Here is a 22,630-nt window from a genome sequence, read left to right as displayed (position 1 = left end):
ATTTTGATATTGAAGTTCTATTCATGTACTACATGTTTTGTGTAGTACACCTTACACCTTTTGTGCTTCCTCACTTTATACTGAAGTTATGCATGTTTCTGCATTTCTTGTTTTCTGTGTACCAATAAAATATGCCAAATATATGATATAATAAGATGAAAGATGTTGCCTTTTGATGGTTGTGTGCGATATGAGGCGCCAAGCGTCGTGGATGTGGGTGCAGGTGAAGCAGGTGTACCTAATGAAGCACTTGTGAAGACAGAAGAAGCTTTGTGATGGCGTCCAGCGAGCAGGTGCAGGAGGAAAGGGGGACATGTTGGTGCAATAGCGGCATACAAAGAGAGAAGAAGAGCCTAAAGAGCTCCTTATCGCAGCGATCTCTCTGCTCCAGTGTGTGTGTGTTGATGATGAGAAGGTCAGAGAGGACAAAAGGCTAGAAGAGGTAGCGAGAGGAGGAGAGCATCGGCTTTCTGCAGCCGCAGCCAATCAATGGACAACGGGCAGCCTCCAGGACTGATTGGAAATGAGCGCTTTTCTTCCGCAGTTCGACACTTTGAAAGGAACGATGCTGACCAATCATATCGCAGCTATTACATTCCGTCAATAATGGACACATTCAGTGGGAAGATGATTTTTCTTTGGGGGTTTTTCACAATAAAAAGTGTTAGCATCTGCCAACGGTGCATTTGTTTATCTATAAGTAGCCACGTTAGCAGTGACTTAGCCTCGAGCCCCCATGTGTTAGCCTGTATTACTCACTGCTCGTAGCTATTAGCATCTGCTATCAGCCGCTAACCATTTTTGCATAGTAATCGTGTGCCAGCAACTATTAGCTATTTGCTAACCCCTGTCTTTAGCAATGTTGGGCATAACGTTAAAAATAAGAACGCTGTTACTGTTTTCCAGTAATTAGTTTCCATTTTAAACATTACAAGACCATTATGGACAGTGAAATGTAGCACATTATTGTTATCCCACTACACTAAAAGCTAATTAGGTAGTTAACAAGAGTGTCGGGGAAACGCCACCCCCTAGCGTTTTGGTAGAGTATTACAAATCACCTCATGAAATAACTCTCAATGCCACTACATAAATAAATATTTTACGTATTTGAAGGTTTTCCGAAAATGTCATGTAACAATTACATTCCTTGCTAGCTAATTACATGTATGAAGAGGTAAGGCCATTAATAATTCATATACAATTTGGGAAATAACTAGCAATTTGGTCAAAAGTCATTTGCCTGGTTAGCATGTCGCTACTAGCTTTAGCCACGATTAGCCTTTCATTCACAAGCTAAATGTTTGTGCCATGAATGTGTTTATTTTTGAGAACAAATACATTTTTACTTATTAAAATCTTCTGTTGAAAACCTGATTTAATCTCCATTTTTGTTTTAAAAGTCTCTTGTGAGCCTGGAATGAGCTAAATGCTACTCAGGCTAGCAGGACCTAAGCTAAGCATGTTTTTGGACCCCAAGGCAAGCAAAGCCATGGGGGTTAAATGAGACAAAGTGGCGGAGTAGAAAGTATTTGCGGTGTTGCCATTTGAGGTAGCAGTCCACCACATTGTCCCTTCCTAATCTCAGGGGCATAAATTAGCCGTGTGGACTCGCTGCTGTCGGCTGGAGTTTGTTGCCGGGCTGCGGAATGGTTGCACTTTTCAGCAGGCAGACAGTTCCTTCCCTCCGCTTGGCAGCGGGAGATAGCGAGGCCTCAGAGCGGAGAGAGGGTGGCCAGGAATGTCGTGAATAGGCGCTTACGTAAAAGTCACATCAGGCCGCGAGGACGGGGACGCGACCTGACAATGCTATCAACGTGCAGTGCACGACACCGCTGCTGTCACAACGCTACTTCTACAAAAGAATGAACCCGAACTCAACCTGGAATTAGCAGAGAGATGCTCTCGACACCTGCTGGCGGATTTTAAGTCCGATTGAATGCTAAATTAGTTCTGAAAGCTGCTGTATGCAAACGACTCAATTGTTTTTCTCTACCAAAAAATATCCTTACGTTGGGCATAGCTTAATCACTGTAAAGTTATGAGTGTAAAGTTGACTATAGGGGTGTTATTTCAGGTCTAGAGGGCTCTAACAATGGCAATAATTGTATTTGGAAAGTCATAAAGGTGACTATAGGGGTGTTATTTCATGTCTAGAGGGCTCTAACAATGGCAATAATTGTATTTGGAAAGTCATAAAGGTGACTATAGGGGTGTTATTTCATGTCTAGAGGGCTCTAACAATGGCAATAATTGTATTTGGAAAGTCATAAAGGTGACTATAGGGGTGTTATTTCATGTCTAGAGGGCTCTAACAATGGCAATAATTGTATTTGGAAAGTCATAAAGGTGACTATAGGGGTGTTATTTCATGTCTAGAGGGCTCTAACAATGGCAATAATTGTATTTGGAAAGTCATAAAGGTGACTATAGGGGTGTTATTTCAGGTCTAGAGGGCTCTAACAATGGCAATAATTGTATTTGGAAAGTCATAAAGGTGACTATAGGGGTGTTATTTCATGTCTAGAGGGCTCTAACAATGGCAATAATTGTATTTGGAAAGTCATAAAGCGGTTTTCTAGTGATGGGGTGCTGGTGGGACAATGTTTGACTCATTACAACACTTCAAAATATTGGTACCAATGGACTCGTTAACTGTTCATGTCTCGGAATGTTAATGACGACTACGAGTCTGTTCGGCGCAGCCCTTTTAGCAGGTCAGAGTCCACCTAGATCCTTTTGTTCTACCAGCTGTGAAAGCGTCTCAAGTCAGGTTAACAATGTAATATCAAAAAGAACATAAAAGCAATTGCAATGCCAGCACTGGAGACATGCACCAGTCCACCAAGCACCAAGTCTTGCACGCTCTAAAGTGAAGCTTAGCGCTTCTTTCTCATGGGGCTGCCGTGGAGGCGGTCCCAATGATCAGGAAACTCAACTGGTTTAAACCAATCCTTGGCTGGGAGGCTGGGCATCTCAGCCACTTCACACATAACTGTACATATTGCAGTACCTATTCAGAGCAGAGTGGAAAATATTCCATTCCTAAAAAGTCCCCGTTGGTCATGGCTGCCGTTAGGAATATGCAACAGAAAAAGCAAACATGACAGATTTATGATTGCACATGTTCCAAAAGCGTTGAAACGGGCAAAGCTCCTCCACCAGGAGCCATCCGGCGAGCACCAGGGCTCACCCCCGTGACCTGACCCAGATATTAACCCAAGCATCCAGATGTGAACGCGCTGGCCGGGATTACTACTGCTGCTGCATCCAAGCTCCACATGCTTTTCTAATGAGGCATCCCTAAATGACCCCGGAGACAGGATCACTTCGCCATCGTAGCCGGCTCACCGAAAGACAACAATTCAGGAACTAACACGTACCTGTCAAAATAAAAGCATGCCATCCTGGAATTTGCCTTCCACACTAATTTGTCTTTGGTGTGAGACTTCCTGCAACTTGGCCAACAACCCCCCCCCCCCCCCCCCCCCCCCACACACACACACACAACAGCAAAGACGTGAAGTTTGTGGAGCTGCTGAGTGTTTGCAACACGCAGCAACCTCCACGAACCCCCCCCCAAAATAAAAAAATAATCCAAAATGTGTCGCCTACCATTTTGATCCAGCAGCGGCCAGAGGCTCCAAGGAGTCCCGCTCTAACTCCTCCAGCGCCGGTGTCCACTCCGCCATCAACACCTCCAGCGTGGATTTGTCACATTTTGCTCCACTTTAGCGTGGCATCGATCCTCCTCCTGGGCTGCTGGAGCAGACAAGCACACAAAAATGCACAGGCTTGCTTGGCTTTTTTTTTTTTTTTTTTGCAGGAGGAATTGCTTTGATTGGAGCTGAGGGATCATATGGGAGCTTTCCTTTTTTTGGACTTTTAAAGAGACACTGCGCCCTTAAACGTCCACGCACGGACGAGGACACGCCATCACGGTGTGTTTGCTGATGATCTGTCTGCTTTATTTCCACGCATCTTTGCACCCCCCCCCCCCCCAAAAAAAGTGCGCGTCCTCGCCCCCACGTGCGCTTCCTAACAGGGTGTGACGTCACACACAGCCGGGCAGGTCACCAAGTTCACCTCCACCCTGCTTATTCACCGGGTAGAGGGATCATATATATATACAAACTCTTTACTGATATTAGGCTATTTGAACCAAGTATGCGATTGCATAATAATCTAGTGACTGTGTTGCAAATATATCGAATTGCATGGATTTAAAGTCAATAAAAATAAAATGTAAATGAGAAATATTACCTGTTCATTTCATAGGATTGCTTGTGTTCCATCCACAGCAGGCCTGGCGCTAGGCAGCCTGGGTAAACAAAAGGTTAACGTGTAAAAAGATCAGTATTTTGAAGAAATATAGATTTTTTTTAAACTCACCACATTAGCCGGCAGTGTTTGACGAGTTCATGACGTTGTTGGGAATGCAACCACCAGAGGGCAGCATTTCACATCTCCCACAAGTGGGAATGTTATCTTTTTAGGATGAGTTGTCTTTTTTATTCATCATCACTTACAGCCAAAGAAATGAGTACAGTTGTTTAAATGTTCATGGCACAGTAATCTAACACAGAACTATAAAAAATGCCCATAGTAACAAAAACATAACAGTGTGTTGTTGCTCTTAACCTTACAAGATTACAATCCAGTTTGGTCAAATACAGATATGATTGAAAAAAACACGTTATTTACATTATGAGCATCCTCTACTAACTGTAACACAGCAAACGTGTTTGGAGCAGCCTTTATCCATCTGGTCATCTACGTATGTACAATACATTCTTCTACAGTACATTCATTTGCCAGGATGTATAATGTATTATGTATAATGTATAACATGCATTATAGATTGATGGTAGCCTGCTTTCCTCTTGTGGAGCTGGGAGAACTGGCCTGCAACAGAGAGGGAGAGTCCAAGTGACGACAACACCTTGTCTCAGCTGTAGCGACTGCTGCGACTGCGACTTCTGTGGCGGGAAGAACTGCGAGTGGAGGAGCGCGAGGACCTGCACATGGTGACAAGATGGTGGACGGTGTGATGTAGCAAGTCGGCTGGTGTAAAGACATGCTCAACCGTGCCATGTCAGCCTTCGGAGTTCAACATGCAACTTTACCGAGATCTGCGCTCCCAGCTCCTGTAGCTGTCGCTGCGGCCGCGGCCGCGTCTCTTGCTTGCACTGCGACTACGACTGGAATAGCTGTCTGAGGAGTCGGACCTGCAGCAACATCCAACCGTGGGATTATATTAGCAATCCCGATGATGGCGGCAAACGAGCGATATCGTGTACTGTTCAGGGTTTCCCATACATTCATTTATTCACGGCACGACTCAAATAGATTTGGCGCTCCCTTCCAATGGAAGTGTCTGTAAATGTCGCCTGTCATTCATCGCAACTGTGCTTCTCAACACACCTCAAACACATCTGGGTTGCCATAGAACAGGGGTCAGCAACCCGCGGCTCCAGAGCCGCATGTGGCTCTCCAGCCTCTTTGTTGCGGCTCCCTTTGCAATGCTTGAATATTTTTTAGCACCCGTGTGGTGAAAATGCACGTCTTTGTTATGAGTTTACAAAAATCCAACTTTGTGTGAGACCATGAATGCATCCTGACTGAGTTCTGACTGGTGACTGAATGAGCAGACAGGATGCTATCCAGTTCTCTCTGACAGGTTAACATGAAGGGAAATGAGTAATACTTTGAGTTATTTGAGTTATTAATTATTATTAATGAGTTATTTGACGATTCTAAAAAATAAATTAGAGCTCATTTAAAAACAAAAGTTTATCTCCAGTACTAGCAAGAGTACTCCAACTCGTCTTTTTTTTTCCCTCCAATGTTGTTTTAAACATACAACGTTTTGCGGCTCCAGGCTATTTTTCTTTAGTGGGCAAGTGGGTGAAATGGCTCTTTTCATAGTAAAGGTTGCCGACCCCTGCCATAGAATAAGAAGACGTAACATGAGGAATCAGCCTAGCTGTATTTGTTGCTCTAGAATTTTCCAAGAAAGCAACTAGCCACAAATGTAGCACCTTTTCCTGGTCTTACTGGACACTTGAAGACTAACACGCCAGCACTTATCGTTCTTCTCAACGAGCAGCTGGTGCTGCTGGAACCATTTTGGTGGGGACCATGTCCTCATTAGACCCACGTTGAGATGAAAAGAGGCACTGTTTCGAAGATTGACATGTGATAGAAGAAGGCAGGCCTACCTGGATCTCCTGCTGCGATGATTATAGGAGCGACTCCTGGAGCGACTTCGACTGTACGTCCGACTGGTGAGAAGAAGAAGAAGCACACAAGCTCTTCGTGCAATGCCATGAAGATGATAAGGGATGATAAAATGCGTGGTGTACCTGTGACTTCGGTAGCTTCTGTACGTGCTGCTGCGTGAGCGCCCCCTGCCGCGCCTCCTCCGACTTCTGCTGCGATCCCTGAAAGTGAGAGCGAAGCCTGCTGTGAGATTTATTTATTTCATATGTTTCTCATCAGACGGCTTTCATGCTGACCTGGACCGGTAGCTGGAGCTTCGCGACCGACTCCTGGACCTGCTGTAGGAGTGCGACCAGTCTCTGGTGCGTGAGCGCTGGCTGGAAGCGGAGCGGGACCGCCGCGTGACCGAGCGGGACTTCCTGGGGGATTTATCCCTGGTTACTCCGGCTGAAGGGGAGCTTTCCTCGCTGGAGCTCTCCTGGTTCCTCGGCCTCTGGTTGAGCCGAACCGTCTTGCGGACTTCGTCGAAGAGCGAGCCGGGTCTGACCCGGCTGGTGCTCTTGATCTCCATCCTCACTCCCTGCGCGTTAGACGCTGGGTTCTGTGGCGCTTGCACGTTTTTGGCCGCGAGAAGCGTGGTGCTGATGTTCTGCAGAGAAGACGTTCCTTTCAGAGGCCTCCACTTGAAGTTAACGACGGCGCCGGGGGGCTTGGACGGCTCCGCTTCAGCTTTGATCCCATCAGCTGTTGTCGCGGCAACGGTGGATTGCTCTCGGCTGTGCAGCTGATGGAGGCCATCTTTATTAGCTTTGGCGGGCAAATGAGAGGTAGTTTTTAGGGTGACTTCAGGGGGTTTACTGGCGGACTTAGGTGTGGCTGAAGCTTCAATGATGGTTTCCTGTTCAGGAGTACAAATGTCCATATCCTCCATAGAGTTGGGCTCTTTGATGCCGGCTGTGCTGGAGCTATTCCTTTTGGGCACCTCCTGAACAGGTTCATGTAGTTTGGAGTTCCTGTTATGTTCTTTGGCCCTCAGGTGCCCCCTGCTTTCTTCTCTGTTCGGATTCTTGTTTAGAGAGGTCACATGCTCCTCTTTGATGCTCCTGAAGTTCACGTTGGCGTCTTCGTTGGCAGCTCTGGCAGGGCTGCGTCTCTCTCGCTTTGATTCATCTTCATCCTCCTCCTCTCCAAACTCCAAAGGCGGCTGCCAGTGAAAAGTCTCTTTGAGCTTCTGCCGCTTCTTCTTGGATCTCTTGCTCTTGTCCTTCACATGGTGGCCGCCCGTCTTGGTCTCCCTGGTCTTATGTTTGTGCTTCCGCTTGGACTTCCTCTTGTTCTTGTGCTTCTCGGGCTCAGCAGCTTTCCGTGGATTGGCTTCTGACCGATCAGAGGCAACAGGAAGCGGCGCCTCGGCCACCGCCTCAGAGGTCTTTCTGAAAGTTTCCCATTCAGACTCAGAGCTGGCCTCGCCTTCCTCTTTCTCGGACAGCGCCAGTACCCGGGCGGTTAGGGTTTCAGGGTCACTATCGGAATTCCAACCAGTCAGGCCTGAAGTCTTCTTGTCGGGGATCCCGCTGGATGCTTGGTTCTGGTTTTTGGACAAACTGCTGACTTTATCGCTATCGCTGTCCCATCCAGACTTGTTATGAAAGCTGTCCACCAGCGCCGAGCTGCAGTTCTTCGGATGTTCCTGCAGACTTCCCTTGGAGACGGCCTTAGCAGGACTTGGCTGCTTCTCTTGATCAAATGAAATGTATTGGTCGATATTCTTTATCCTCTTCAAAGAATTGTAATACTTTTTCCACTCCTTGTCAATGGACTCTTTGTTCTTGCCGCTCCTGATCTCGTGAGAGCGCCCAGAGTGTGATCCGCTGTTCGAGGAAGACCTGCTATGGTGGGACCTGGACTTGCTGGAAGTCCTGCTTCTGGAGCGACTGTATGAACGGCTGCGGGACTTCTGGCTCCTGGAGGAGCGGCTGGGTGAACGCCGTGCGGGTTTGTGTGCTTTGTCTTTGTCTGCGTCCCCCGCCAGATGCTTTTCCAGAACTGAAGCCGGAGCTTTGGCGTCGACCGTCTGTCCCACGGAGGAAGTGCTCTGTGAAGATATTTGGTCTTTGCTTTCACGGGGAGGGATGTAGGAGGGCTTCCAGGGCTTCAGACCGGGCTTCCAGCGAGAGGGGGGAGGACTGTCGCTCATGGGGATGACGGGGACACTTTCTGGAGCCGGGACAGTGGGTGGTCTGGACGATGATGCGACTTTGCCCTCGGGAAGCTTTCCCAACGTGGTGTCGGATTTGGACTTGCTGGATTTCCGCTTTCTTGGAGATCTGGATAAACTCCTTCTCCTGTTTGGACTACATGACCTGGACCTGTGTCTGGACCTTGATCTGGACCTGGATCGTGAATAGGACCGTGATCTGGATCGAGTCTGAGAATGACTTCTAGATGGAGACGGGCTCCTGGATCTTGAATAAGACCTGGATCTTGAATAAGACCTCGCCCGGGATCTGGATCGACTGGACAAGCGGGATCTGGAGTAGGATCGGGACACAGAGGACCGCCGCCTGGTGTAACGCTGACTTGACGAGGAACGGGATGGAGAGCGAGATGTTCTGAATTTGGACCTTCTTGAAGATGGCCACCTTTCCCCCTCGGATGTTCCAGCCTCCGCAGGTTTGCTCTTGGAACTCTTCTTTTTGCCATGTTTATGTTTTTTGGCCTTCTTCTTGTGTTTGCCTTTTTTCCTCTCCTTCTTACGTTGGCGCGGCGGGTTGGACCTCTCAGAGCTGCGGTCTGACGAGTGCTCAGAAGACCTGGACCACACGGAGTCACTTCTGTCGTCCCATCTGTGTGAGGAACTGTCAGTGCGTTGAGTAGACAAAAAGGGGAACTATGGAGTCATACCGGTCCCCTTTGCTCCACCGCTCCACACTGGGGGGCTGGTAGGATTTGGTCCGCATCATCTCCTCCTTCCAGTGGGGAGGAGTTTCACTGCTGCCGCGCTCTCCCACTGAAGCCGAGCGAGATTTAGACCTGGTGGGAGTGTGGTACCTCTGTGGAGACAACGAAAAGACCTTACGATGAGATGTTTAGGAACACGGACATGAGACGAATCAACATACGATTGTTCCTCTGCCTCTGATCTTGCGTCCAGACTTGGAGACTGCTGGCTTCTGTTCAGCAGGAACTGATGCTTCTTGTTGCTCGACTCTGGGGGCGGAAAAAAAGGCATTAAAGTCACATGCGAGCTACGCAACTTCGATATTGGTGGTCCTCGGGTTACGAACATTCCAATGATCGAAACGAAATATGGAAGTTAAGACTATCGCTTTCATAGGAGCGAATCCCTGAACATGTTCAAGGATACTGTAGCTACCTGGTAGGCTAAAACACGTCTGTCATTTCTGACACAATGCGAAGCCCTGAATGTGACACGAGTCTCGACTGTAACCGACTTGAAGCAAAGCCCAAACACTGCAAACCCGAGCTTCAACTGACATCTCAGCTTGGCTCTCCTGGGCTGGCATGTCCCGTCGCAGCAGGAAGCGGTTCTCGGGCACAGGTGGGATCTCCTCTGGTCGAACCACCGGCTTCTCCCTCTTCCCGCCGTTGTCCTTCTCTCCGTCCGCATCAGCGTCTTCCGTGTCGGTTCCATGTTGTTCCACGTCCGAAGGCTCGTGGGAGCTTGAAACGCCGCACAAAATATGCATTTAAAGCCAAGAGTGGCGTTGGTCACAACATGCCACGGTCACGTTACCTTTGTTTGGACGATTCCACGTCATCAACATTCTTCTCTCTCTTGGACAGCCTCCTCTTCTTTTTGGACCGTTTACTTTTGACATGCCGCTTGTGCTTGGCACGCCTGGGCTTCTCACAGTCACTGTCAGATTCCACCGAGGAGGATCTCTGCGATGAGGCGTCCTCGGAATTGAGGGAGGAGTCAGCAGAATGAGACGCCCTTTTCCTCTTGCCTTCGAGTACTGAAGACATTTTTTAAATTTCGAATCTGACCTTGAGATGACGCTTTTGCTGGCAGGACTTACCGTCATTAGCCGACTTGGTGATCAGCTGTCCGCAGTCCACCACTCTCACGTCGGCGTACGGTCGGCTCGCCGAGTCTGTCTTCAGCCCCTCGATCTTCTTGATCACCTCAAAACCGGAGATGACGAGACCGAAGACCACATGCACTCTGCGGGAAAAAGTCAAAGACGATCCATCACGTTTCATTCACACCACACACGCCCAGCAAACGTGACTTTGGTCCAGAGAGGACATGGGTACCCGTCAAGGTGAGGTGCCATCTTGGTAGTGCTGCTTGAGCAAAACCAAACCGGGAGGATCCATCCACAGCAGAGGTGAGGACCATGAAATGGGAGAAAGAGGAGGACCAGAATGAGGACAAACGCTGATCTTCACCGAGGCTGGTGTTACTTTACGATGGGAAAGGATTAAAAAAGATTAAAAACCCTTTGCTTTGAAGATATTTGGCTGCTTAAACGATTTATACCATGGGTGTCCAAAATGCGGCCCGAAAACTAGGAAACAAAACAACAAAAATCTGCCACAAGAATAATTGACAAGAATAGTGAAAGTATTTAGGAAAAAAATAACTATTTTTGATCAACAGTTGCAATAAAAGTGAGTGTAATAAATAGATTACATTCAGGTCCAGAACCATGCCCGCTTCAGGTTGACCCATCCAGGTTCAAGCCCTAAATGTGCCTCACACCCTCCAAGTATAAAATATGTAGCGACACACCCCCAGTCAATCATAAAGGACCATAATCCATAACTGCTGAAGCTAGTGTACGCCTCCGTAGGCAAACAGCCATCACCACAAAGTGTATTATCATGTACTTAGAAATGATTACCCACTGTGTTTTCTGCAAAAACAAACAAGAAAAGAAAAAGTATTTGTGGAGCCGTGAATGTGCGGAGATCCACAGTAGCTCCTCCTGTGACTTCCTACTCTCGGATGACTTTAAGTGAAGCAGCAAAGCCAAATTATGTGTGTTTTAAAGGCATCTGAAATAAACACTGCACTGTGTCAAATGCTTGCAAGGAAATAATAAGGTGGGGGGGGGGGCGAGAGAGAGGGAGAGAGAGAGAGAAAGAGGAATAGAAGCACAGCCTTGGAGACACATTACCTTGGAAGAGCAGGCTGCTAGAGTTTCTGTAAATTTTACACAAAAAAAAAACGGCAAGAGAAGAAAGGTAACACATTTGTAGGAAAAATGGATGTTTCTCTGCACTGTGGTGTTTAAAGTACACATCATGGGGGGGGGGTGGGTGTCCAAACACACAAGTGATGCTTATTCAGAATGACGGATGGGCATTCAACTACCGATTGCGGACATTAACAAAGTATTTATTCTTCTTTTTCACCAAGTTGTCATTATTTTTGTGTTTATGTATCAATCGATGAGGATGCCCATCCCGATTCAGAAGCAGCAGTCACATGACAATCGAGGCGTTTTATGATGAAGATATGACTAGCTTGTGGTGGAGAACGTTGCTCACATGAAGAACTGAGAACCGTTGGTGTCCTTCCCGCGATTGGCCATGGACAACAGGAAGGCCCGGTCGTGTTTGAGAGTGAAATTCTCATCTGTGGGAAGCAGACAAACAAGGGGTGGGGGGGAGGGGTCAAGAGGGCGTCCTGCAAACCTGTGCCGGGTTGAATATTGGGTGCAGGAATATTGGTGTATCGTCTATCAAACCTCATGATCGCCTCACGGAAAACATTATTATTATTATTATTATTATTATTATTATTATTCATTTGAACCTCTTCCAACCTCTTTTGATCCATCTGTGATTAAAATGTAAAACTTAAACTAAAAGTTATACAACTTATTGGCAGGGGTGTCGCAACAGTCAGTTGACCAGATGAGACGGTACACGAGATTGGGTCTACGAGAACGAGAAGAGATTTATAACGTTACTTTTAGGAAAATTACTGTGAAAAATATAACCTACATATTACAATAGAATATACCAATCTACTATTTGTATTTCTACTGCCTGACCTTGCATTGCTCCTCACAGGGCTACACTACATGCATGCTAGCGGCCCCGCCTCCACAAAGAGACCGTATGACTGGGAATGACTGGGATCACTCCATTCATGCCGTTGTTCTCTTCTTGCCTGCTTGGAGGCGGGATACGAGGAAACCAGACACTCAGGCGGCAATCTATCGAGGCTGGCAAAATGATGGAGTTCATTTTCATGTATCGTGTAATTCAGGGGTGCTCATTAAGTCGATCGCGAGCTACCGGTCGATCGCGGAGGTGGTACTTGTCGATCGCGGCGTGACATTAAAAAAATATCATCCCAGCATCAATGCCGTCACTTGATTGATATACAGGGCAGCCATTCAGATGACAACTGAATGTTGCCCTTCGGGCGACCAATCAAATCAAACAACGTCTCCAAGTGCAGCAGAACTTACGATGTCAGCCTATCATCCATCCCCGTTACTTGATTGACATACAGGACAACCAGTCAGATGACAACTGAATTTTGACCTTTAGGTCACCGCTCATGCGTAAACAACGATGCAAAGTGCTAAGCTAGTCGGCGAATTGCGAGATTTGAAGCCCTCGCTAAAGTTTATGGTCACTAAAATGAGTGAAGGAGCTGGACCAAGTAAAAAGGCAAAAACTGGACCAAGTAAAAAGGCAAAAAACATATCACTTCCATACGGATATGGAATATTATATGGATATTATGATACGGATATTATCCATGACTGATAAACATTTGGAAGTGTGCTTGAGGCTGGCTATCAGCAGCTACTGTCCGGACTATGCATCCCTGGCTGGTTCAATTCAGTGCAAGTCATCAAAGTAAACTCAGGTAATTACAAAAAATGTTAATAGTTAATTATGTGTGTTTTGCAATATTGGCCCATTTGGTTATGTAAGGTACATCAACATACATTGTACGTACAAATAATACTCAATACATTTGAAAATAAATAGATGTTTTGCATTTTTGTAGTGGGTAGATCATTTTGACTCGGTCATTTTAAAAGTAGCTCGCATGCTGAAAAAGTGTGAGCACCCCTGGTGTAATTCATTCATTTGTTTATGACCGTCCCAGGCCTCGTGCCCAAGTGAGTTTCTTGTCAAGGATTAATCTGGAAAGATGTTGTGACATTCCTACTTATGGGACGGCTCACTTCATTTCATTTGTCTTTTTTTTCAATCCAGACGCAGCTACCTCTATCGCAACGCTGAAACAGTGAAAGGGTAGTAGATTTACCAAAGGGGTTGAAAACAATGTTTCCCAAACGCTCTGACCTTCACTTGAGCACGTCTAAATGATGATATAGTATCCTTGTTGCCGCGCTAAATCCAATATTGGCGCTGTGGCGCTCAGGGGAGTCGTCCCAAAGCTGCAGTGGTGCAGGCAACCTTGTAAAAGGGCACGGCAGCTTTAAGTGTGCAAGATAAAAAGAAATGTGAGCGGGCGGAGGCTGAAGTTGGGGGGGGGCTAACGGAGACGGCGTGCCAATGGAAAAAACATCCCATCAGATCCACTGAGTGCAAGCATGGTTTGAGGGTCAGGTGGTGGGGGCAGTGTGTACATGTCTTACCTTCTCATTTTGCAAAAGACCACTCTATAAATAAAAGAATAACGTTGGAAAATTTTAGGCAAGAAGATTGTAGTGTTCAAAGAAAAAAAAAAAAGAATGCCTATACGCTCCATGCTGATTTTTCTCTGGCAAAGAAAGCCATTTTTACTTCTCACTAAACAGAAAAGTCAACTGGCGGGTCAGCGACTAAAGTACACTACCGGTCACAAGTTGAAGGGCAGCTAATGTTGGATTCAAATGGTCGTGGGTGGCAACAAGAGAATATTCTCACTCTACCAGTGCAGTAGCGCTATCTAGTGGTGACGTTGGTTCATTACAACAGTTAATTGGCCTCACACTCCACAAAGAAGAATTCCTTCTTAATAAATGAAATATTTCTGCAGTTAGAGCATGGAAAACCTGCTTAGAACCTTCTAAGTACACCTGTTAAACATTATTAGAGCCCTCTAGACATGAAATAACACCCCTACAATCATCTTTACACTCATATAGTATATAGTAATATAGCACAGTCATGGTAAACCACTTTGTTTCTTCAGTTTCTTGTTCATTTTAATGCCTGGTACAACTAAAAGTACAACAAAAATAGTCAATAATAAACAATAATAGAGTAATAATGTTATAGTTATTTATGTAAGAATATAAGTGATTTGGGAAAAATCAAGAAGGCCATGGAAGTTGTTAGATATCAGCTCTTAAATTAAACTCTTTATGTTATCATCCCAAATGTATCTTTAGTTGTATCAGGTATTAAAGTCAACAAATAAAGTGAGTAAATTATTATCATTATTATGTTATCATTGTTGTGAGATCATGTAAACCTGCAATAACAGCGACAGGCGGTAGTATCGTGCCCTCACACGTAGAATACTATTACTAGTCTTCTTAATGACTTGTATTTTAGTTTGTTTGTTTTCTCGAAAGTTGCTTAGTCATGGTACGGCCTGTGATGACGCAACAACACACTGATTTGCAACAGTTAATGTAGTCGGTAAAGATGTCCTGACAAACACTTTAATTACAACTTATCAGTACAAACGAGGGGTTAACAAACGAGGCTCTCCTCACACTTTTAACCGGTAGCGCCCATACAATCAATCACAAAAGGCTTTTTATGTTGCTACGACAACAATGATCAGATGACTTCGAAACATTATTACTGTAAGACACGCGTGCATGCAAACAAACGGTCATGCAGAAAGATCAACATTGATGAGGTACCTTCAAAGTAGCCGCCATATATGGACTCCCCGCCTCTTCCGGTTCCTGTGGAGATGAAAGTGTCATTGCTTAGCAGGGGGATTGTTTTTTTTCGGCTAAACTACATTTTTGAGGCCGCTTGGAGTAGAGCGTCGGTGTCGCGGTGTTGGCCGCCATTACCTTCAGTGAAGTCGCCTCCCTGGATCATAAAGTTCTTTACAACTCTGTGAAAGGTGGAGCCTTTGTAGCACAGCTTTTTCCCTGCCACTTTGCCCATTCCCTTTTCACCTGCAGTCATGACACACGTGTTAATTAGCGGACGTGTGGGTGGATATATTTAGTGTGCAGCGTAGTGCTAGGAAGTGCTCCACTGCACATCACTGCATTTTATGTCAGGAGGCAGACTGAACTTGAGCCCGGCACTGCGTATGAGTGACAGAGGGACAGAGGGACAGCTGTTCAAAGGGCCGTCTTAGGTTGCTAATCTTTTGGTATTTACCTCTCCGGCCTCGGTATTGTTCCGGGGTCGGGTTTAATATAGCAAAGGCTGTCCACAGAAGTCTTAGGAACGTGAGCTTTGAATGGTGCCCTTTCTTACGCTGTGTTACTGATGCCCCTGTAGGAGGGTACCACTGATGGCAATGAAATGAATGTAATTTTTTTTTATTTTTTTTATATAATTTAATGTGTAAAAGGGGCGGCACGGCGGTCTAGTGGTTATCGCGCAGACCTCACAGCTAGGAGACCAGGGTTCAATCCCACCCTCGGCCATCTCTGTGTGGAGTTTGCATGTTCTCCCCGTGTATGCGTGGGTTTTCTCCGGGTACTCCGGTTTCCTCCCACATTCCAAAAACATGCTAGGTTAATTGGCCACTCCAAATTGTCCATAGGTATGAATGTGAGTGTGAATGGTTGTTTGTCTGTATGTGGCCTGTGATTGGCTGGCGACCAGTCCAGGGTGTACCCCGCCTCACGCCCGAAGACAGCTGGGATAGGCTCCAGCACCCCCTGCGACCCTCGTGAGGATAAGCGGTAGAAAATGAATGAATGAATGTGTAAAAGTGTAGCGAGGCTAACACGCACTCCCAAGTCAGATTTGGACTTGGATGGTGCTTCCCAAAGGACTGCAATCTATTTGTGGCTTTTGGTGGGCTTTGTGTCATAAGAAAAAGATATCCACCATTCTGTTTTTAATGCCACGAGCCAGATGTTTAACATAATAACAGTTATTGATTTGCGTATGAGCTCCCATTATAATGTGTGACATAATTAGCTGACAAAGTGATGACGTGTATGTGAAATGTAACTTGTTGTATCGATTCGTACTGACCAGTGCACAAACAGAGGAAGTTCTTGCTGGTCTTGGGACAAACGTCCGAAAAAAGTTGAAAGACAATACGCCCGACTGCAAAAGAAGAAAAAGAGAAGGATGAGTTTTTCCTGCCTGGGCTGTTTGTGGCGTCAGTTTGTCACTTTTAATCGGCCTATTAAAAACGCTGTGGTAATGTCGGCATAATGACAATAGCAGGCGCTTAGCACCCTTGATTAGACATTTTATCCTGAGGTGATGACTTGGCGCTGGCACCGATGACAAACACAACAAGGACTTTTTCAGCTTACCAAACTAGACGTCAAAGCAGTAGGAGATGTCCTACTTTATTGAAAACGTCAAGGAAACACGAAAGACACGACAAGGCCATTGTGATGATGAGAACGAGATTGATGATGATGGATGGTAAGCTAAGTTAAGTCAAGTTCAGCTGAAAGAACTCCAAGAACCTACCTGGCTCCCGATTGAGCTCCACATCAAAATAACACTGGGGGCGGTCCTTCACCCCCATTCTCAAAGTCCAGGTGACCTAAAGCGACGAGAGAAGACACAAAAAGACTCTCGTTGTTAAATATCTCAGCACGAGGCCGCCGGTGTGACCAAGAGGAAGACTGAAGGGAGGAGTGATGGAGAGAACGAAAGAGAGTGAGAGAGAGGAAACGTATTGAAACTTGTTAGGTCACATGCTTGGAGGAGGGATGGTGCATTCCACATCATGTCCTTCATTAACTAGATTTTACGGTCATTTGTTGGGGTGTCACCAAGCAAGAGTTCTTAATTATGAAGCTTTTATTTTCATGGTTTTCTTATTTTACGTCTTTTTTGGATTGTTTATAAGACCATTTCAAATATTTGATATGATTTTGTCCTGTTTTTTCTGTTGTATATTAGCTTGGCAATGCTGCAAAAGCTAAATATGCTAAATATAAAATAAATACATTCAATTTACTTACTTAAATTACTAAATTATGCACATTATTAATTAATTACTATCAATACATTAATTAAATGTATTGTTATTACTTTTAAAAATTGACTAGACACATAAAGTGCTGCACGGTGGATGAGTGGTTGGCGCGCAGGCCTGATAGCAGCTGGGATAGGCTCCAGCATGCCTGCGACCATCATGAGGATAAGTGGTAGAAAATGAATTAATGAATGAATTAATAAATATGTGTATCGGATCGGTGTTGCCGATACCAGCCTGAAGAGGAGCCGGTATGGGATCGGACACTAAATCAGTGGTATCGCACATCAACGCTCGCTTGGAGGATGTAAACATGACTACAGAGATTAAGCCTACTAGATATGATGCATATTGTACATTGAGTGTTTGTCTTCTAAACACAATATATTAATAGCTAAAAGACCAGTCTTCTAATTATAGACATTATGTTCGGAAAGAACACATCCATCAATGCTAAAATCCTTTTAATGTAACAAATATGTTCGATAATTGTAATAATGACCATGATGCGGAATAATGACCCACAAATCTCACAAATCAACAAGCTGTCGTTTTAAGATGGATGATTACACTATCATTTCATAAACACAGTTGTAACATCCTTGTAACGTTAATTGAACGTTTATTAGCAAAACTGAACTTTATTAGCGACATCTCAAATCAATGAACGTCGCATTCAAAGCTAGCGTGCCTTCACAAGTTATGCTAACTAGCTTACCTAGCTAGCCTGATTGTGTTCGTACCGACACGACATGACGTCATTTACAGTGAAAGTCCTACTCTCATAAACACTATTTTGGCGATTTAAATACGATAATCTCATCACCAACCTTTGCATGAAGTGTTGAGTTCACATCGAGTCACCGCGGGCCGTCAGGGCAGCTAGCTTTGTGCTAACTCTTTTAGCAACGTGACGCTAGCCACAGTCGGATAAAGACACTGTTTTGTCCCTCCTGGCGTTCCGTACTTTGTTGTTGTGGTTTGTGGTGATAGGACTTCATGTTTGCTAGCTAGCATGCTAGCTGTCCACTGATAACTATAACATATGTTTATAAAACATCAAGATTTAAGTGTTGTTTCTATCGACTTAGTCCCAAAGAATGTAATATGATCCACGAAATGTGTGATGCTGGTGATCACTGGACTTTGAAGTGATGGCGTAGTCAGCTAAAGCCAGAGTGGCTAAGAAGAAGAAAGGTGCACAATGGATGTCTTTAGAATGATCAGCAGGTAAGGTGCAACTTGGAAACGTCACAACTTTCTCGGAGATTGGCTAGGAAAAATAACATTAAACCAACATAACCCATCACTTGGACTCAGTCATTGGGATATTGACTAGTGCTTTGTATTGTAATAACTAAGATAAGAAGCTGTTATTTGTGGCGCTAATTGCTGTTTAAAATATTTTTTATGTGTGTGGTATTTCTGTAATATGATTATATAATGTGCATATATATTTTAATTCAAAACATGTCATGTTTTTTTGTTGTTGACACAAGTTTGTATCTTTTCACGGCTTCTGCAGGCAAAGAGTCGTGGATGGATGATGTCTCTGATCCTGTTCGCCTTGGTGGTTCGGGTCAGGGACGGACTCCCTCTGTCAGCGTCCACGGACTTTGAGCACAATCGTGAGCTCCAAGAGAGGAAGCAGCAGCTGAGGAGCATCAGCAAGATGCTGGCCTTCTTCCCAGAGAGAGCCACCATCAAGGGCCAGGAGCTCAACATCTAGTAGGACCATTTGGAGTCCACGCGTCCCGTTTCCCGGTGGACTAAACGCAGCTTTTTGTCCCGTCTCTCACCCGTCCAGCTTGGTGTCCTCAGAGGGCGTGTCCTACATGAGCGTGTGCCGCTGCAGCATCCCCGTCACCACGGCCTTCTGCTTCCTGGAAGACCTTCGCTGGGAGTTCACGGCGTGCTACGAGCACACGGCGGTGTCCCTGGCGGACAGACCCTATCCTTTTTTACACTTTGGTGGGTTAATAATCGTTTTTATTTGATTGGATTACAGTTTCGATATTTTCCACTAGTAAGCACCATCGGTATTCATCAGGAAGGAAAAAGCAGGAAAAAGTCCTTATTTGATTCTTTTCTTGGACTTGAGGTGAACCGTGATTTATGTGGAATCTAACGCAGTAAAAGTATTTGTGGTACTGCTGCTGGTCCCGTGCTAAAGTGTACCAGAGTGTACTAGAGTGTTGTGTTTTGCGGCCACAGACGGTACCATCCAGAAGCTGAAGCAGCAGTACGACCAGAAGGGCGGTCCGGCCCTGGAGGTGACTTTGGCCGAGGTTCAGGAGGACTTGAGGCTCCGCCCACCACAGATTCTCACCCCGGAGGAGGTGGCGCTCACCAATGGTTCTGCAAATGGGCATGTGGCGCAAGGGCCCGGTTCTGGTACCGACACACACACACACACAGCAGAATACGTCACATGACTGCATCACTTTTGTCTGGTGTCGACTAGGCCAGAACGTGAAGCTGGAGCCGGTGACAGCGCCCGGCATCCTCTCTCTGGTCCTCAATATCATGTGTGCGTCCTTGAACGTCATCCGCGGCGTGCACCTAATGGAGAACACGTTCCAGGTATTAGCCAGTACCGTGCGAGGTTATCACGGTCATGAACGGTGATGATGTCTGACCTCATGCAGGATGATTACGACAGCCTGTGGAACGTGGTGGCCTTCCTCCTGGCGTTCCTCTGCGCCATCTTCCAGGTGAGTCCAGGATGGTGACCAACTTGACCTGACATGACCTTTCAACTTATCTTTGCCCCCCCCCCCCCCAGTGTCACCTGTACCTCTTCCATTCCCGCCTAAAGACAGTCAAGTCCGTTCTTCTGCTGAGCGCCATCGTCTTATGCAACGTCTTCCTGCTGGGCCTGAGGAACGCCTGGCAGGTCGTGTTCCACGTCGCCGTGGCCTCGCTGTCCACCGTCCTCATCGTCAAGCGCAGAGTCCAGGACAGGAGCAACGACTGCGGGGTGTGACGCGCACACAAGTATGCTCTTGGTTAACGTCTGCTCCCGAGATGCAGTTAGAACTGAAGGACTCGATGGACGCCATCTTAGCGGACCTTTTCCATGTCCAAAAAGAAGCTGATCGATTTTTAGAATGTACGTTTGGCTCGGTAGTGTTTGTACCCCACACAGGAAGTGAGCACATAGCATCAGTAGGGTCCAGTACTTCCCACAGGACTGCAATCTATCTGTGGTCTTATTCTCAGGCAGACCAGGCACATTATGGGGCAAACAGGTAGCGCCAAATCCATTTGTGGTGGTCCAGATTCACACTGGAGTACGTGGTGGCGTTGCTTTGAGGTCTTCGTGGGGGACAAATTGAGCGATTTTGTCTGTAGGATGATTAAGGGTTTTTATTTTATGCTTTTTTTTGTTTTGCTTCAGGGGAATGTTTCCAATAATTTCAGCATTTTTGTGGTAAAAAATTCCATGGGTAATAATATAAAAGCAATGATTTCAAGGGTGTATAATATAGATTTTTTGCTATTTATTATGCAGCATATCAGGGTCAGCTTCCAAATATGTATTACAATATGAATGTTGACTTTTCTAGCTAAGTGAAGGAGCTTAATTTATTGATTTGTTAAAAGGTATTGTTCCCAAGCCGTCCTTGTCTTCAAGCACTAGCAGGTATTTTGGTGGAAATTGTAGTACTTTTTATACTAGCGGAAAGACTTTGTGGAATGTTGGCATTGATGTTTTAAAGTTGAGGTTACTTCCTGTTAATGTGTTCCATAATTAACTTTATTGTGAAGGAGAAAACCATAGAGTTTCAGTTTTAAACATTTTCATTGTGATAAACTATGATAGGAAAATATAAAAGCAGAAGTGGAAGTAATCTTTTTAAGGTACAAAAATAACAGATTATCTTAAAAATTAAAGCTTCATTGTTAAACCTTTTTTGTATTTTTCCAATCGTCCACAGGAGGGCGCTTTTTGACAGCACTTGGAAGCTAATCCTGTTGTAACTTGTACCCGAATTTATACAGAAGTTATTTTAGTTTTAACCATTTTCATTTCAACTGAGTTGCATTTTTTTTAATTTGAAAAATAATAGGAAGTTATTCAACATTTGACATCACTGTCACTGCCAAACACACAACTGATGTCTGGGGTTTATGTTTTTAAATTATTATTCTACTGACATTTCATCAATAAATGGTGGCTTTTCCCCCCTACACTTGTCTTTTTTACTTGTTTATGTTCACACCAAAAATGCTACAATAAAATGCAAAAGTGAAAGCAATGTTTTAAGGTGCAACAATAATAAAACGTAAATAGATTATCTTAAAAATTCAACCTTCATGGGCAGCCGCTTTTTTGTATTTCTCCAATTGTCCACCGGAGGGCGTTGTTTGACAGCACATGAAAGCTAACAGAGTAAACCAGGAGGTCCTCGTGTTCCCTGCCTTCAACGGTGGTGTTAGTCGGAGCACACACCGAAATTATAGCTAAATTAACACCTTTTAATTTTAACTTAGTGACAGTTTTTACATTTGAAAAATAGAATATTTAAAATTAATGGCAAACACTGCCCAAAACACAATTATTCTACTGAGATCTCAGAAATAAATGTCTTTTCCCCCGATACTTGTTTTTTAACTTATGTTCACATCAAACAATGCTACTGTGATATGAAAATATAAATTCAAAAGCGAAAGTAATCGTTTTAAGGATGCAAAAATAACGCAAATAGATTACCTTAAAAAAATCAACCTTCCCGGGCAGCAGTGTTTCGTATTTCTCCAAGCATCCACCAGAGGGCACTGTTTGACAACACATGAAAGTTAATACTGTGAACTGCAGGAGGTCCTCGTGTTCACTGCCTTCAATTTATTCCTAAATGATCGACAAATGAACACATAAGTCACTGGAGACACCGCTCAGGAAAAGGCGAGCAGGAATTAACGAGATTGATGTCATCAGTGTAATTGTAATCAAGTCAGTTGAAAGTGAAAACTTAGCGTCATTGAACGCGGCGTGATGTGTTGAATGTCAAGTCTGGAGGTCTTTCGGCAAGTCAGCTGTGGATGCTCTCCTCCACGCGGATTCATCTCAAGCCGCGCATGAAATTGCCAAGCAAAGACAAATTAACTGATGAAGAAAAATGGCCGTGCAAGCCCCGCCCCTTCCTGTGAAATTGCACACAGCTGGAAATGGACTCAGCTATCAGGCCTCTCATGCGGGAATTCATTTCATCAACCATTACGAGGACGTCATTATTGATTATTGACAGTGTGCATTGCCACTGACGCCATATTGCTATTCTTCCATGGAAAAGATGAAAAGGTGCA

The 22,630-nt window shown here is 45.1% G+C and overlaps 3 protein-coding genes across 12 annotated transcripts in view; 1 reads left to right on the top strand and 2 right to left on the bottom strand.

Annotated features, from left to right (window-relative positions):
* zbtb47b (zinc finger and BTB domain containing 47b) overlaps positions 1–3,759 on the bottom strand; it is a 34,535-nt gene extending 30,776 nt beyond the window's left edge. Inside the window, exon 1 of the mRNA XM_058060338.1 lies at positions 3,616–3,759. Coding sequence (XP_057916321.1) covers positions 3,616–3,618 — 3 coding nt within the window. The 5' untranslated portion in view covers positions 3,619–3,759. The remainder of the gene's footprint in view (positions 1–3,615) is intronic.
* Positions 3,630–20,313, bottom strand: nktr (natural killer cell triggering receptor). 9 transcript variants are annotated; one of them, XM_058060329.1, is made up of 21 exons: positions 19,960–20,313; positions 19,542–19,882; positions 16,807–16,882; positions 16,354–16,428; positions 15,045–15,089; positions 13,824–13,847; positions 11,743–11,830; positions 11,370–11,395; positions 10,504–10,533; positions 10,266–10,411; positions 9,980–10,202; positions 9,721–9,906; positions 9,345–9,432; positions 9,127–9,275; positions 6,519–9,068; positions 6,366–6,443; positions 6,222–6,284; positions 5,127–5,228; positions 4,393–5,018; positions 4,264–4,321; positions 3,630–3,762 (listed from the first exon to the last, which is right to left on the bottom strand). In XM_058060329.1, exons 9-19 carry the CDS (start codon positions 10,521–10,523, stop codon positions 4,949–4,951), a joined length of 3,675 nt encoding a protein of 1,224 aa, XP_057916312.1. In that variant the 5' UTR covers positions 10,524–10,533; positions 11,370–11,395; positions 11,743–11,830; positions 13,824–13,847; positions 15,045–15,089; positions 16,354–16,428; positions 16,807–16,882; positions 19,542–19,882; positions 19,960–20,313; the 3' UTR covers positions 3,630–3,762; positions 4,264–4,321; positions 4,393–4,948. The 9 variants fall into 9 exon arrangements, with proteins under 9 accessions (XP_057916312.1, XP_057916311.1, XP_057916313.1 ...); XM_058060328.1 differs by lacking the exon at positions 11,370–11,395; XM_058060330.1 differs by lacking the exon at positions 13,824–13,847.
* On the top strand, positions 17,983–21,514 carry sec22c (SEC22 homolog C, vesicle trafficking protein). 2 transcript variants are annotated; one of them, XM_058060342.1, is made up of 7 exons: positions 17,983–18,550; positions 18,846–19,048; positions 19,128–19,291; positions 19,535–19,714; positions 19,785–19,903; positions 19,983–20,034; positions 20,106–21,514. In XM_058060342.1, the coding sequence occupies exons 2-7, from the start codon at positions 18,864–18,866 to the stop codon at positions 20,573–20,575; spliced, it is 1,170 nt and encodes a 389-aa protein (XP_057916325.1). In that variant the 5' UTR covers positions 17,983–18,550; positions 18,846–18,863; the 3' UTR covers positions 20,576–21,514. The 2 variants fall into 2 exon arrangements, with proteins under 2 accessions (XP_057916325.1, XP_057916326.1); XM_058060343.1 differs by having other exon boundaries at positions 17,987–18,550; positions 19,969–20,034; positions 20,106–20,452.
* The last annotated feature ends 1,116 nt before the right edge of the window (positions 21,515–22,630 follow it).

The sequence above is a fragment of the Doryrhamphus excisus genome, chromosome 21 (assembly GCF_030265055.1).
Source record: "Doryrhamphus excisus isolate RoL2022-K1 chromosome 21, RoL_Dexc_1.0, whole genome shotgun sequence".
Classification (NCBI taxonomy): domain Eukaryota; kingdom Metazoa; phylum Chordata; class Actinopteri; order Syngnathiformes; family Syngnathidae; genus Doryrhamphus; species Doryrhamphus excisus.
Note: the sequence above shows the minus strand (reverse complement) of the source record. Positions and strands in the feature narration are given on the sequence as shown.